The following is a 16,953-nucleotide window of genomic DNA, read 5'->3' as shown; positions in this document are numbered from 1 at the left end:
CAATATTCATTTCCAGCTACAAAAAGCAATCCTCAAATTTGTTTACGTCTGGGATCCCCAAAAGCATTCCAAAATTATAAGCCAAGCAAGCAAACAACCCCAGAAGCAACAAATTCAACCCTGCCATCTCTTCTTCCAGAGGAAAGTGGAAGAGTTGATTGGGCAGCAAGCCCTGCCTGAACAGCCGCACACCCTCTCCTGGGCATCTGTGGCAAGTATAAAGCCTACAAGTTATTTAAATTTTGAGATAGTAGCTTCTCATGCTGCAGCAAAATTTCCAAGTCAGTTAAAAAATAAATGTCTTGTATTAGTTTTGCTCATCCAGTTTTGTTCTTCTCTGGGGGTCATTTAGAAAAGGTGTCTTGAAGAATTTCAGTGGTGGGTAACCAAGTGCTCCAAATAGTAGTATTAACTGAAAAAAAAAAAAAAAAAAAAAGTAAAACTAACAAACTTTTCAGATGTGACCTCTGTATGAAGGATGCCTTGCTGCCTCTATAATATAGTCTAGAGCTGCAGAGCAGAGACATCAGATACTATTTTCTTTGGTTTTCATATACATAAAAGATTAATAATTTACATGCAATGAACCAAACCCCAAGGACCTTTAAGTCAGAAATATGAAGCAGTAACAGAAAAAGTAGGTCAGGAGATGAATGTTTCCAATTGATTTTTCCAGGCATTTAAAAATCAGTCAGTTGTGCAATACTGACCTCATTATATTCTTTAAAGAGATATATAAAGTGGGAATGAGCTGTGTATGAATCTGACACTTTTTTTTTCCTAAGTTTAATTTTATCAACTAGAAAAAATTATACCAGTATCTTGGAGAAATGATGTTCCTCATCATGATGGATCAGCTTCTCATCAAGAAAGAAAAAATGAAGGGCAAGGAAAGCAGGACCCATGCTGTGTGTTCCCTTTCAAGTGTCCTGCAAGCATAGCTCTGGCAGAAAAGGGGAAGTCCAGAGACTCTTCACTGATGTCAGAACTGGAAACCAGGAATATTCCTGTCTGGCAGGGATGATCTGAATCGTGATCTCATGTTCTCTCCCATCTCCTGGAGCACACTGAATGAAGTAAAGGAGGAAAAGGCACAGACCAAGAACCCACCAACGCAGGGAATTAGAAAGGCGTGTGATAAGAAGCCCAGATTATTACTTGGTTCGAGCAGAGTATCTGACACTTCTTTTTAGAGCCTGATGCAAATTAGTGTCAGGATATCCCCAGACTATGTTTATTAAGACTGGACTTATTCTCCAAATCAAAGTCACATGTTTTGCAGCAGATGAATTTCTCCTAGCATGTTCATGATAATTAGACTGCTGCTATGTGAAAATGCTACTTGATGCAAAGTCCCAAAGACTGCTCTGAACAGAGGAAGGCAACCATTTATGAAGAACCTTGAGGGAGTGTCATCAGCTGCCACCTTAAAATGATAACCAAAAAGGAAAGAGTGGCTTAGCCTTCCTGACTACCTTGCACTTATAAACACTGCTGTGTAGGACTTCTTCACCTAGCAACCAAGGCTCTTTACTCTTGATTTACCAAAATGACTCCACACCCAGTGACGAGAAACTGTGTCACAGGACAAGAAACAGGGTGGCTCTCATGGCAGATCATCACATGTATTGCCATGGATCCCACTGATCTGGGTCTTGCTGATCTGGACCCTGACTTCAGACCTGCCCAGTCACCATGGACCTGCCTGGTGATCCCTGGACTATGTCTGGCCCTTGTTCACCCCACCAGACCTGGTCCTGACCCTGATTTGAGAACTGATTTTTGTGCTTGACCTCAGACCTGGGGTCTGGGCTGCCATCATCACACACTTGCCTGATGACCTGGGCTCTGGGATGTCCTCCCACCCCTGCCTGCCTTGCTCCCTGGCTGAGGGTGGTGGGAGAGGCCCTGGCTGGCAAGGTCCTGCCCTGCTGACCACTGTGTCTGCCTCAGCTCCTGGCTTCCTGCCCTTATGGAGCAGCTGCCACTCCTGTCACCAAGAAAGAACCCCACTCGTGAGCGTACCCAGGATATTAAAATTATTTCAAATAATAATTTTGGATTATGTTTACCACTGGTAATTTCTAGGGCTTATTTGTGAACTCATTCAATGCAACAGAAGACTCAAGAACCCACAGGTGTACAGTTCCTCATCGCTCACCTCATCCAGCAGCCTGACCTTCACCAACACCTAAATAAAAACAGGTGCACAGAGTTCAGTTTATGGATGCTAAGTCCAGGATAATGTCCCCACACTGTCAAGGTCAAAGAATGCAATAACTTCTTCCTCAAGGATGGATTTCTTTGGATGCTCTAAACAACCAGCAAATTCTGTAGTTGACACCATTCGATCATTCTGAAGCTGCACATTCCCGTAGAGCAAAGCAAATAAGCAGTTGTGTGCTTTGTGTGCATATGGAGTTTGACTTTTCATGTGGTCATGTGGATTCCTTAACTGTGAAAACTGGAATGGAGTCAAGAGGGAAAAAAAAAAAACAAACAAATCAACCAGAGCCCAAGCAACTTCAGAAACATGAAGGTCACAGAATTAACAAAAAAATATTTGTTGTATTTCCCATTAAATAAAGCAGTAGACAAAGAAACAAATAAAATGTGACCTAAGACGTTCCGATTTAGTTTCAGTGAGTGCCTTGTTTTATAGTTGCAGAATGAGAAATTTGACATGGCTTCATATCGATAATGCAAAAGATAATGGTCTGTCTTCAAATGCAGACGTGCAAGGCTTAAGTAGTCTGACAGACCATTATTCAACGTTAAAGAGCATCATAAAATACCAATTCTAAGCTATTGTAAGGAGCAATGTACAAGGTTTGCTATCGTGGACACTTGAAAGTCCTATTTATGTGTCCTTGCTATGTTATTGACTTTGCTTTTGTCAGGCACTCTATCAAGAACAGAAAGTATTATCAGAAGCGTCACTGCAATATATGGATGAATATGTAAACAAACTCAATAAATATGTATGCAAGTTGCCCTCTGTTAGCAATAACAGTAAATATACCGTTAGTTTAGAGAGATTTAAAATATTTATGTATATCAACCACTACACATAAATCTAAGTGAACTGTTAAAAGCCTGGCAAAAAAAAACCCTGCAAAACTCTGGATTCAATGCAAGTAACTGATAATGTCTCATAGAGCTGAAGCTAGTATCTAGAAGAGTAAATTCTGGCTTTCACCTTTATTTTCATAAGGCAAAAGTTAGCAATAGATTGATTTTAATGATGTTGTGTGTCTAAATTATTCTTGTAAGAACTTTATATTATTAATAAAAGGATAAAGTAAAAATTACATGATTTTAAGAGTAATATTTTATGTTCCTCTGTAACACTGTGAATAACTATAGCATTTGTCACAATTCTAGGTTTTGTGTATTTTGGGTTTTAATTACAAGACCAAAATTTACTACTACTATATCTGTCAATGGGCAAAGAATGAGAACAAGCAACACTTTACAGTGCTCTTTAAAAGAATCCAGAAACTTCTGAACAGGAAAACCAGGCTTTTGATAATTCCTGTGACCTCTCAAGAACCAAAGAACATATCTGCTAGAGCAGGGATTAAGGATGCTGTCCTTAAAATACTGACAAACACATAAAGAGGATTGGTCTAAAATCAGATTGTTATGCATTCTGCTGAACATCCTGGTTCATGGAAAGACATTTGATATTTGTTAGGGTAAAGAGTCATCATACAGAATAGCAGGTATTTGTAAGTTCTGATATTTCTGGGAAAGCCAACTGCATATAGATACAAAACTGTACTGCACTTTTATTGAATAACAACAAAGATACTAGTGATGATAGGTAAGACATACAAATAAAGCAAAATTCATCATAAAGACAAGTGCAAGATCCTGCACCTGAGACGACATAACCAAAGAGCTCAGTGCAGGCTAGGATCTGTGTGGCGAGGAGCAGCCATATGGAAAGGGACACTGGGGTCCTGGGGGACTGCAAGCGGGACAGGAGTCAGTAGTGTGCTGATGCAGCCATGAAGGCAAATCAGATCCCGGGCTGTGTCCACGAGGGCATTAGTAACAGGGACAGAAATGTCATTATCCCATTCTACCAAGGGCTTGTCAGGCCACACCTGAAGTGCTGTGTCCGGCGCTGGTCCCCACAGTTCCAAGAGAGAAGTGGACAGACTGGAGAGGGTCCAAATGAAGGCCGCAAAGATGATCAAAAAGCTGGAGAACCTGCCCTGTGAGGAAAGACTGAATGAGTTAAGTCTTTTCTGCCTGGAGAAGGCATGGGATATTCCAGTATCACATTGTTCCAGGACGTAAAGGGTGTCTACAAAGAGGACAGAAGCTCTCTCTTCACAAGAAGACAAGGTGCAAGATACCTTGCACCAGGATAGGTTTTGTTATCAGAAAGCAGTAATTAATTAACTCTCTAAGACTCAGTTTTGGAATTTTAGAAAGCAGGCATTCTTTATTACAGCACCGGACACACAGGGGATAGCTCCTCCTAATGTGTGTCTGAAAACAAAATCAACAAGCATTTACACTACCTTAATACATACATATTAATTGCATTTTTATCATAGTCATAACTTCTCCAGCAACTCATTAGCATATGTTAATATCTCTTGCGCATGTCTGCTGGAGTCTTCAGGTGGTCGTCGGGGGTCTTTAGATGAAGGCTTGTAGTCTTCTGCACTGTGTCTGCCAGATGATCCCTCCTTTTGCGCAAACTCAGTCCTGTGGTCACGTATATCTTGTCCTTCAAGGCTGGCCTGGTCTGATTTTCTTGCTAGTTTGCGGCTTCCTTATCTTTATGTTTCTTTGCACCTGCTACTACAAGGCCAAACTGTCTCAAGTAAGATTATTTAGGAGTCCTACAGTTATTCTAACTATTCCTCAAAAGATTAGCATTTGTTCTACAGCACAATGGTTGAAACAGCTTAAATGGATCTTAATGATTCTATTCCTCAAGTATCTCTTTTCTAATAATCTTAGTTCACAGCTATCAGTTTCATCTTGATATAAGGAACTTTTTCAGAGTGAGAACGATCATGTCACTGCAATAACCTCCCCAAGGATGCAGCGGAGTCCCTGCTGCTGGAGGTTTTCAAGATGGGGTTGGACAGGGAGCTAGGCCCTCTCATCACCTCAGCCCCCATTCCCAGGGAAGGTTGGACCAGATATTCTTCTGAGGACCCTGGAATTCCTTACGGACATCAGTAACACAAAGGCTGGTCAGTGACATCCAATACCTACAGCGCTGGTTTTATACTCTTTGCAATAAAAGAGGGTCAATTACAGCGCGTTTTAAACTACAGTAAAATAACGATGGCGGAATTCAAATCCTCCCCCGCTCCCTTGTGCAACAGTCTTTCACAGGCTCGGCCGCTGTCGCGCCCGCGCAGGCGCACTGGGACCGCCCCCGCCCGCCTCTAGAGCGACAACTACCGGGTCACACCTCCCCGCCCAATAGCCTCCGCCGCCCTGCCGAGCGTCAGCGGCGCGTGGCTCGCGCTGCCGGGAGGCGGTGCCGGCGGCTGCTCCTGCGCCCCGTCAGACCACACAAACACACGCGCGCGCGCGCTGCTCCCTCCGCTCTATGGTAACCATAGAGATCCACGGCGGTGGCGGATCAATACTGGGACGGCGGCGGCCGTGGCGCCGTGGGGAACATGGCGACGCTGGTGCTGGATAACGGCGCCTACAACGCCAAGATCGGCTACAGCCACGCGAACGTCAGGTGAGGGGCGCGGGGGCGGGCGCCCGTCCCCTCATCGCTCCGCCAGCACCTTCCCGGCGCACCGCGCCCTCCCGCCGGTGCCCGGGCTCACGGGAGGCCTGCCCTTCGTCTCCCGCAGCCCCTCACGGGCGAACGGGCCGGCCGCTGCGCGTGCGCTCGCCGCGGAGAGGCCCCCGCTCTGGCCCCGCCCCTGCGGCGCGCGCCGGGCCCCGCCCCTGCGGGAGCGTTGCGCCCCTCCCACCACGCCGCCCACGCGTGGGAGCCGGTCTCGGGGCGCGGAGGAGACCTCGGCGCTCGCTGTGCCTCGAGGGGTTCGGTTAGGTCTAGTTTTTCCAAAAGGTGCCTCGTAGGGCCGAGGGGTTTCTCTCGTAACTGGCCACAGTAAATGGATTCAAACCGGAACACGGCAGCAGGAGTGTCAGCGAAAGTGTTCCGTTCTTGAAAGTAGTGTAAAGGGAATGAATGTGTCTCGTGTCGTGATGAATAGAAAACTTCCCAATCTTTTCCAGCGTTATTCCCAACTGTCAGTTCAGATCAAAGACTGCACGCTTGAAAACCTTTACGGCAAATCAACTGGATGAAATTAAAGATCCCTCTGGTCTTTTTTATATTCTCCCTTTTCAGAAAGTAAGTACAATATCCTGAGTTTAACAATACCTGAATGTAAATTGGTGTTTTAAGGAATAGTTTTCATACAATACAATGTAGTATCGTGGAAGAATCAGATTGAGCAGCATGAAGTTGAACAATCATAAAATCAGAGATTTGTTTAGATTGGAAAAGACCCTTAAGATCATTGAATCCAACCATTAACCTAGCACTGCCAAGTCCACCACTAAACCATGTCCTTAAGTGCCACACCTACATGTCTTTTAAACACCTCCAGGGATGGTGACTCAGCCCTGGGGAGCCTGCTCCAGTGCTTGATAACCCTTTCAATGAAGAAATTATTCCTAATATCCAATCTAAACCTCCCCTGGTGCAACTTGAGACTGTTTCCTCTCATCCTATCACTTGTTACTTGGGAAAAGAGACCAACACCCACCTGGCTACAATCTCCTTTCAGGTGGTTGTAGAGAGCAATAAAGTCTCCTCTCAGCCTCCTTTCAGCCAGGCTAAACAATCCCCCTTCCCTCAGCTGTTCCTCATAAGACTTGTTCTTTAGACCCTTCACCAGCTTTGTTGCCCTCCTTTAGACACCCTCCAGCACCTCAGTGTCCTTTTTGTGGTGAGGGGCCCAAAACTGAACACAGCATTCGAGGTGCAGCCTCACCAGTGCTGAGTACAGGGGGATGATCACTTCCCTAGCCCTGCTGGCCACACTACTTCTGATGCAAGCCAGGGTGCTATTGGCCTTCTTGGCCACCTGGGCACACTGGTGGTTCATATTCAGCCAGCTGTTGACCAACACCCCAGGTCCTTTCCCACCAGGCAGCTTTCCAGCCACTCTGCCCCAAGCCTGGAGCATTTCATGGAGTTGTTGTGACCCAAGTGCAGGACCCAGCACTCGGCCTTGTTGAACCTCATACAGTTGGCCTTGGCCTGTTGATCCAGCCTGTTCAGATCCCTCTGCAGAGCCTTCCTACCCTCAAGTAGATCAACACTCCCACCCAACTTGGTGTCACCTGCAAACTTACTGAGGGTGCACTTGATCCTCCTGTCCAGATCATTGATGAAGATATTATAAACAAAACTGGCCCCAATACTGAGCCCTGGGGAGCACCACTGGTGACTGGCTGCCAATTGGATTTGACTCCGTTTACCACCACTCTTTAGGCCCAGCCATCCAGTCCATTTTTACACTTGTCCAGGCCAAAGCAGCCACTTTCTCCAGGACAATGCTGCGGGAAATGGTGTCAGAGGCTTTACGTAAGTCCAGGTAAGCAGCATCCACAGCCTTTCACTCATCCACTAAGCAGGTCACCTTGTCATAGAAGGAGGTCAGGTTAGTGATGCTTTCATAAACCCATGTTGACTGTTTGTCCTGTATGTGCTGTGTAATGGCACTCAGGATGGTTGGCTCCATAACCTTGCCTGACACTGAGGTCAGACTGACAGGCTTCTGTCAAAGAGAATGATGTATATAGAAAATGCAATTTACATTGTTTTTATAGCATAATAATTAACATATTGATGGGGAATATTTGTAATGTTCTTTATCCTACGTAACATTTACTCCTTAGCATAGAAATGTCAATTTAGACATTTTTACGCTCAAATTTCTTTATATTACCAGTCTATCAATCACTTGACATTATTTTGGTTTCTACTATTTTTTTTAAGTATGATTTTATTTTCTAAATAGTGTATATTTTTTTTCTAAATTCCTACAGGGTTACTTGGTGAACTGGGATGTCCAGAGACAGGTTTGGGATTATCTTTTTGGAAAAGAAATGTATCAAGTAAGAGCCTTTTTTTAATTACAGATTTTGTGTAGGTTAAATACTGACCAATGGAAGTAACATAAGTATAGAAAATAATATAGTGAACGGGTGAGCTTACTCTTCTCCTTGAAAGTGCCTTCAGTTAGAAATCCCAGGGATTTATTTTCTTTTCAAACTGAAGAAAATTTTTGCTTTGAGTTCTGGTGTAAGAACTGAAAAAACGTACAAATTCTTTAGTTTTGTGTGTGTTCATAATGAGTTCAGTTCACATATGTTAAGAAATTCACATCAATATAATTATAGGTTCAAGTTAGTAAAGAATAATAATTATAGACAGATACAATGTGGTTTAGAGATTAGGAAAGTGTTGATGTGAAAGAGAGTGATGAGCTAGGTCAGCAGGACAAAAGACATACACATTAAGTAACCATCTTTGGCTGACCATTTTCTACCTATGAATAAGTCGAATGTATAAAATATAAATATCTGATACTTAATTTTTCTTATTTATCGCATGAACTGGATTTAGCACAAGAAGGGTAGTAAGGCTTCCCTTTTATTTTTTTCTTTAAAAAAAAATGTATATATTCTGAAAGTTTTTGTGGTTTGTAACACCTAGGATGTAATGCCTCAAAGTATCTTAGTCTTCATACATAAAAATACAGAGCGCTGGCTTTTGATAATTAGCTTTCATTTTAATTTTGGAACTAGATTGAGTTTAGTCATGGTTTCTAGGATAATTTGGTTTTCATTCTTCATGAGTGATGACTAGCGTGATGCAGCTGGTAACACATTTAAGGCCATATCCAGTTATGATTAAAGTAATCTGAGAGATTTGAATTATCAGTAAATCCAGATAGTCCAGAATCTTTTGCTGGCCTCATTAGAGGTCACTGGGAGTTTTATTATTGAATCGGTGTTGCACAGGACGTCATCTTTGGTTATTAGATAAGTAATTTTGTGATGCAAGTGGTGAACTGTTTAAGAGACTTATCTTTCTGCAGTTAACAGGATTAGTATAAAGTATTTTCCATTAGTATTGTAGTGTTTCTTCTCTTTAAAATGTTGGATTATGATCTGTAAGGATGGTAACAGAAGCAGAATATGTATGAAGGTATTCCCTTCTATTATGGTTTTACTCATTAATTTGATAAAGTTGTATCAATGATCATGAAGTCTTCAAAAAACCAAAAACTTTCCAAGTCTACTGTGCTGAGTTTCTGTGGTGGGGTTCTTGGTAATGGTGGCCCTGTGAGAAGCTTCTCAAAAGCTCCCCCACCTCCAAGCCAGACCCACCTCTGGCCACGGCTGAGGCAATTAGTGACAGTGGCTGTGCCTCTGTGATAACGTATTTAAGAAGGGGAACCTGAGAGGGGGTTGGGTCTTGTGAGGAAGAGTTACAAGAAGGACACCTATGTGAACACCCAGGTCACTGGAAGGATGGATGAGGAAGAGGGGGGAGGTACACCAGAGCAGAGACCCCTGTGTCCTGTGGTAAGAGGGCCGGGCCACCCCCCTGCCACCCATGGAGGTGGAACAGAAGCTGATCCGTGGTCTGTGGAGGAGCCCACACCAGGACAGGCAGCTGCACTTAAAGGAGGCTGGGACTCTGAGGGGAGAAGTGGCCCCTGCTGTTGTAGTTCAGCACTGGGAGGACTGCGACACGCGGGGGTGACCCACGCTGGAGCAGCTCGGGAACGGCTGCATCCCATGGGAAGGACTGACACCAGAGAAGGCTCATGCAGGACAGTGAGAGGGGAGCCATGTGGAGCAGGAGAAGAACGTGCAGCATTGCCCCACCTCTTGAGAAGGGAGGAGCAGTGAGCTGACTGTAACCCCCATGCCCTGCTCTCTGCGCTGCTGGAGGAGGAGGTAGAGAGATCTGGAGCAGAGCTGAGCCCAGGAAGAAGGGAGGCGTAGGGGAGGTGGTTTTTGAATGTGGTGATGCTTCTCATTGTCCTACCTTACCTGTTAAGTGTTGGTTTTTGTTAATGTTTGAATTAAAGTGATGTTCTTTCTTCTGTTTTTCCCCTAATGAGTCTGTCTTTTGCCCCTGACCTTAATGGGTGAGCCACCTCTCCCTGTCCTTATCTCAATTCTGGAGCCTTTTACTTTTATTTTCTCCTTCCCATTCCAGAGGGGGGAAAGGATGAGCGAACCCTTGTGTGGTGCTCAGTTGCCCTCTGGGCTCAAACCAGGACACCTAGCTTCTACAAACAGATACAGCAAGTGGTAATCACATCTTCAAATTTACATGATTTTCAACCGCTGCAAAATATGATAATGGGTATTATTTTCTAAATTTTGTGTAATGACATTTTTAATGTATTTTTCATAGGTGGATTTTGTAGATACCAACATTATTATTACCGAACCTTATTTTAACTTCAGTTCAATACAAGAATCCATGAATGAAATTCTATTTGAAGAATATCAATTTCAAGCAGTTCTTAGAGTAAATGGTAGGTCTGTCTCCTTCTAGTTTGCATTTATGTATGTTGAAGGTTAACCTTGTAGATAGATAGATAGATAGATAGATAGATAGATAGATAGATAGATAGATAGATAGATAGATAGATAAATAAATAAGCATGCAGTAATACATACCTGTATAAATATAGCATAGCAAAGAAATTACTTCATTTCCTTCCTGGCTCCTACAGAATATGCTCCTATATATCCTCTAACTGGATTAAACATTTCTAATGACAGAGATAACAGACGGATGTTGAAACAGGATAACATTTGAGAAAGTCTACCCAAATTTGCATGAAGTCTTTGATAGCTTTCCTTTGTTGTTTTTTTTTTTTTTTTGGGGGGGGGGGGGTTGGGGGTGGAGAGAGGGAGAGGAAGAAGAGTGGGTTTTTTGTTTGGTTTTGTTTTGTTTTAACAAATCAAATGCAGCATTACAATCATACTGTATCTCACAGGGAATATGTAAATAAAATAACAACCCTTCTGAATGATAACTGGGCATAGGGTACCTCTTTAGATTGGTTTGATAAATTGTGGTGTGATCAGTCTGCTTGGACTTTGGGAGAGGAAACTGAACATTGACTTGAATTATTGAAAAAGAGTAAAAGGGAGTATAGATGATACCTAATTTTATCCACTGTCAAAATTCATGTGTTGGCAGCAGTATTGAGATTTTGAAGGTCTGTCAAATGCATTTAAAATACAAAGTAATTGCACTTTCATATCCATGTAAATTCTAAAAGTGTATATTCATATAAAAATTCAGGGAAATTTTCTTTATTTCAGCTGGAGCTCTCAGTGCGCACAGGTATTTCCGGGATAATCCATCTGAGCTGTGTTGTATCATTGTGGATAGTGGATACTCGTTTACACACATTGTACCTTATTGTAGAAGTAAAAAGAAGAAAGAGGCAATCATCAGGTAAACTGCTGTATATATTTTCTAGAAGAATTGTTTGCTATGCCTGAAGTTACTAATGACAGAATTCCTTGTGTTACTTCTTTTCTGTAGGATTAATGTTGGAGGAAAACTCTTAACCAACCATCTGAAAGAGATAATCTCTTACAGGTAAAGCATGCTGATCATCATCTTGAGACCCAGTATGAAATGAGCTAGAAGTCTGTAAATTTTAGACTAAGTGCTGTTTAAAGGATAAGGGAATTCTTGTTATAATCTGCTAGCTGCGATCTTGATCTTAAGTTCAAAATGAATTAAGATGAGTTTAAGCTCCTTGAAGAATTAGGCTGTTAGTTTTTAAAGTGCCAGCACTTAGAGTTGCTGAGGTTACCTGCGTGTTCACAATTATACAAGTCCTTACATGTTTTCAGAGATGTCTCAGTAGATCATCAGTCAATTTGCTAACTGACTCTATCAATACCACAAATAAAATTCAATAGGATCAACTTTTCACTATGATCATTTACTTTGGAACTTCATCTAGGTAAAGGTCTTTGCTGGTAGAGCTAATTGCAGGATTATGGCTATACTTGTATATAATTGCATTGGACAAATGCAGGTAGTTGTTTGTATTTCTTGAACTGTGAAATAGGAAAATATTAAACTCCAGTAGGCCAGGAATCCTTTTGTAACCTGAATACAAGTTTTAGATATTGAGACAGTAGCTTTCTGTGATTTGAAAACTATGGTTGTTCATCTCCAGTAGAAAACTGGACAGGTAATGCTAAGACTTAATTATTCTCAAACTTCTGTGGTTTTGTTTTTTTTTTTCACAGGCAGCTACATGTTATGGATGAAACACATGTAATTAATCAAGTGAAAGAAGATGTGTGTTATGTTTCTCAAGACTTTTACAAGGACATGGACATTGCCAAGTATGTATACCATAGTACTAAATATAAAAGTTGATACTTCTGAATAATCTATTTGTACAAATAAATAAAACTATACTGCTAATCAGAAAACTTTCCAGTTAAGTCAAAGGAAGTCTTGTCAGTATAAAATAGTTGGGATTAGAACTTGTTCTTTATTCTTTTGTATTTACATTCTTCTTTTTCAGATTGAAAGGCGAGGAAAATACTGTAATGGTAGATTATGTTTTGCCAGACTTCAGCACAATCAAAAAAGGATTTTGTAAGGTAATGATCATATGGGTTTTGAAGTATTCTTTGGACTGTTCCCCTGCATAAGTCTAGTAGAGAGGTTAAAAGGACTTTCTTTTTTCTAATGCTGTATTGTAACTTCTTTCTGTGCTATGCATTAATGTTTTTCTTAAGAAGTTGAAATGAAAATTAAAATACTCTTTTTCCAGCTTAGCATTTTGTGTTCTGTTATGTAATACTTGTAGCATTTTATGCTTGTGCTCTATCATACTACCTATCCATATCATTATTGTTGTGTTTTTCTTAAAGTTAAGTTGGAAAATATTTTCTCTGCTTTGATACATTTCTGTAAGTGTCTCTGAATTTCATTTAAATACCTTGATATGTAGAAGGTTCAAAGTCATGTTGTCGAAGAGCCTGAAGAGTCTTCATACAAATGAAGACAATTTAACAATTTTATTTCATTTACTGAGTTGGCCATAGTTTTGAAAGGAGTCCCAATATTTTAAGGCCACACTCGTGCATATCTATTTTATTTTGCTTTAGGTAGAACTGCAGTTGATAAGAGCAAAGTCACTTCAGATTCAATACCAGAGTATGTATTATTCTCTAAAAGGTTTGTTGATAATATGACTTAACATAGAATATACTGTCTACCTCTGCAGTACATGCAAAAAACTAGCTGAATACTCTAGGTAGTAATTTCTTTCCTTAAGCAGTGGCTACTATTTGTATCTTTTATTTAGCCAAGGGAAGAGATGGTGTTAAGTGGAAAATACAAGACCGGTGAACAAATACTTCGTCTAACAAATGAAAGATTTGCAGTTCCAGAAATACTCTTCCACCCTTCAGATATTGGTATTCAAGAGATGGGAATTCCTGAAGCCATTGTTTATTCTATTCAGAATTTACCTGAAGGTATAACCTAAAAGTATTTTGAAAAGCGTGTGTGGTATGTGGTGTTGTGTTGGTTTGGTTTTTGTGTTTTGTTTTGTTTTTTTGGTTTTTTTTTTGTTGTTTTGTTTTGTTTTGTCTTGGTTTTTTTAAGCATGCAAAGTGTCTTAAGAAGTCAATACTCTCAATATGCCTGTTACTAACTTGTGAACTGTTCTGTCTTCTTGTGTGTGTCATGTACTGAAGAACCGATCATCTACAAGCCTGTTAGGCAAAAGCAGTTTTGTAGTGATTCATCAATTGGTTTCTACTCTTGTTTCAGTTAACCACTGTAGACTTAATTCTTCTTAACATCCTTTTCTAATGTGACCTATCTGTCTTTGTCATCAATGATGGAAAATACTTGAAATTAGTTTTAGTTGTGTTTAAAAATACCTTTCTTCACTGGAAGTAGAGGAAAACAAACTGATGAGAAAAATTAAACTGACCAAACTTGGCAATTGAAGCGTCAAAGTATAAAACCTTTCTGACTGCTGTGTCTGTCAAAAGTAATACTAAAGCTTTCATTTTATAAATGATGTACCTGTAATAAATGTTATTACTACAGAGAAGACTTTCATAGGTTTTATGATACCATATAAGAATGGTGGCATTGAGGCTATTATTTTGTACTTTTAAAAAAATTGTATCATTTAAAAGGCCATTTGAAAGGGGAATTGTATTGGCAGACATAAAATTTAATAGACAATATAAGAAAATAGTAGTTACCAAAGCCATATTCTAAAAATCACGAGGAAGACGGGGTGATTGATCACTTTCTTGTATTTCTTAATGAAACTATTTAACCAATGTGATCATTAGATGATCATAAAATTCTTCTATGCATATTTCTTCTGTTCCAATTCATAACAAAATTGGGAAAAAAACCTTTAATCTTCAAATATATATTCAGTCTCTATTTACAGATTTACTTATTTTACAGAAATGCAGCCTCATTTCTTCAAGAACATAGTTCTGACTGGGGGAAACACCCTTTTTCCAGGCTTCAGAGATCGGGTTTATTCTGAAGTTCGATGTCTTACTCCAACTGATTATGATGTTTCTGTTGTTCTCCCTGAAAAGTAAGTTTTAAACTGTACAGAATAAACTTTGTTCTTCTAGAAGAACAAACTGCAAACTAGAATTCATTTTGCTGATTAAAAAGATAGATTGAATAAAGGGGTTAATTTAAATATTAAGTGAACCAAAGTCATACAAGAAGAATGTTTTAAATCAGTGTATTTTCAGACAGACGAATTAGAGACCACCTGCTTGCCCTGTACTTTGGCTAATAAAGTATATAAGTAAGTCTTCATAGGATCAGTCCATTGTAAACAGATAAATAAGACTCTATTGTCGTTAACTGGATACATAAATATGCAAGATTAGAATTTATTCTTTTACTTAGAAGAATTTTCAGCATCTGAACTGTCATATCATTATTAATGTAGCCACTTGAGGGATTTGGAAGGGGTAACATCCTTGCAGAGAGAGAGTATCCATTTGAGACAAAACAAGTGTATCTTGAAAGTACAAAAATTTCTTTTTGAGGTATAATTAAAGACTATTTTTAAATATTATTAAAGAATCATTATCTGTGCAAAGTAAATACAAAGGCATACCCACTTCCCACCCTCTTCAGACCTGCCTCCAAAGAGGTACTTGGTTTTTATAAAAATGAAAGTCGGTTAGCCCTGGTAAAATTGCATACTTTGCCTCATAACTTGTCTGGACCTGGGTGGTTTGATTTAGCAATCAAAAATGTATTTTTTTAAACAGGTATGGGTAAATAAAGGTCTTGGGAACCATCACTGCATATTTCTATTTTTAATGACCTTACAGATGAGTAACAGTAACTTTGTTCATTTTTTAGCCCTATTACTTATTCTTGGGAAGGTGGGAAGCTCATTTCTGAAAACGATGATTTTGAAGACATGGTAGTAACTAGAGAAGATTATGAAGAACATGGACACAATATCTGTGAAGAGAAATTTGATATATAGGTAGCACAGTTGGATGCATTGTTATTCCATTGTTTTACTGAGATTGGAACCCTTTGAACTACATGTCAGTTAGGATTGTGTTTTAGCTTTCCTGTGTTTAAGTGGGTTGAGAAAAAGTAATTTTCAAAGTTTAAAAATAAAGTTTCACAAGCCTAATACTATGAAATAGTATGTTCATTGTCATTTCATTACGTTCTCGTATTTTACTGATAGCTTCAATGTATACTTATTGCAGAAGACATCAGTGCATGAGGCAATGAAAGTGCGGGTGTGACACTAACATATAGTGAGAAGAAATCAGGATGTTATTGGTTTTATTTCAAAACAAATACTGTTTTAACTAGGGCATGCAATTGACTGGACATTAAACATATCTCAAAACGTCCTTAAAAGGAATGAGTTTTATTTGAACAATTCCTTTATAAAAAGGGGTTTGGGGCTAGGCTAGTAGGTTGTGGATTTTTCTGCTCGGTTTTCATTTTAAACAATGGCTGAACAAATGAGCTTCCTGCCACTCCCCTCCCCTTTCTGAAAAGGTGACATCAGAAGCTGTCTGAGGTGAGTGAAGGTAGCAGCTAATCCCACCTGTGTACAATCCCTGCGTTCTAGTTAAACCTAGATGCCCCTGCCTGTACCCCTGTTATTTCTGTTCACAGAGCAAAGGTGGCATCAGTCTGTGCAGCACTGGGAGCAGGAGGGGAAAGAGCAGCAGCAGGGGCTGAGCTGGATGGAAGCCGCGGAGGGCTGCGCTCCTGGGGGGTGCCCCAGCTGGCTGGCTCAGCTGCCAGGACAGGGCCGGGCACGGGCACGGGGCGGATAATGGGCACACAGGTGCTGACGCAGCTCATGGCCCCAGGGGAACTGCCTTTTTTCAGTCCGGCTGCTGATACTGCTGATACTCGGTGGTCTCAGATTGGGACAGGAGCATCCTGTCCTCAGCTGAAGTCTCATACTCCCTCTTTTGTCCACCCCTATGTAAAACCAGTAAGTACGCTTACCTCGCTTGGAACAAAGGGCAGGAACTGACTTGGGCAGTTGATGGCCCGGATCAAGCAGAGGCTTCACTGGAGTTCACACCAGCCCAGAGAGGGGCACTCTGAGGCACAACTAGATACTGTTGCTTTCTGAAAAAAATGTTCTTTGTGACAATATGTGGCCCAAGGGTAATTGTAGCTGAATGGTTAGAGCTGTGAATGGGGGAAACAAAGGGGTGTGTGTACTACCTGGGCTCACTGATAATATTGAGATATCCTCGTCTCTGGCTTCCACTTCTTTTCTACTTCAGATAAGCACATGGAGTTAGAGCCACCTCGTTCTGATCATTCCAGATTCTTGTGAGCTGCTCTTGTTCCTACTCAGGCAACAGGAG

General features: G+C 40.8%; 1 protein-coding gene across 1 annotated transcript; it reads left to right on the top strand.

Moving 5' to 3' along the window:
- Positions 1-5,190: 5,190 nt before the first annotated feature.
- Positions 5,191-15,750, top strand: ACTR6 (actin related protein 6). The gene is made up of 11 exons (XM_042792962.1): positions 5,191-5,728; positions 6,238-6,355; positions 8,062-8,130; positions 10,451-10,574; positions 11,374-11,509; positions 11,600-11,656; positions 12,322-12,420; positions 12,606-12,684; positions 13,395-13,566; positions 14,525-14,663; positions 15,455-15,750. The coding sequence occupies exons 1-11, from the start codon at positions 5,661-5,663 to the stop codon at positions 15,582-15,584; spliced, it is 1,191 nt and encodes a 396-aa protein (XP_042648896.1). The 5' UTR covers positions 5,191-5,660; the 3' UTR covers positions 15,585-15,750.
- The last annotated feature ends 1,203 nt before the right edge of the window (positions 15,751-16,953 follow it).

Source organism: Tyto alba, unplaced genomic scaffold (assembly GCF_018691265.1).
Source record: "Tyto alba isolate M040663 unplaced genomic scaffold, T.alba_DEE_v4.0 Super-Scaffold_2, whole genome shotgun sequence".
Lineage (NCBI taxonomy): Eukaryota > Metazoa > Chordata > Aves > Strigiformes > Tytonidae > Tyto > Tyto alba.
Note: the sequence above shows the minus strand (reverse complement) of the source record. Positions and strands in the feature narration are given on the sequence as shown.

Bases quoted from the DNA above. Each gene is read 5' to 3' on its own strand.
- ACTR6 (XM_042792962.1), top strand. From the start codon at position 5,661: ATGGCGACGCTGGTGCTGGATAACGGCGCCTACAACGCCAAGATCGGC. The intron at 10,575-11,373 runs GTAGGTCTGTCT...TCTTTATTTCAG, and splicing joins AGCAGTTCTTAGAGTAAATG to CTGGAGCTCTCAGTGCGCAC. The intron at 13,567-14,524 runs GTATAACCTAAA...CTTATTTTACAG, and splicing joins TATTCAGAATTTACCTGAAG to AAATGCAGCCTCATTTCTTC.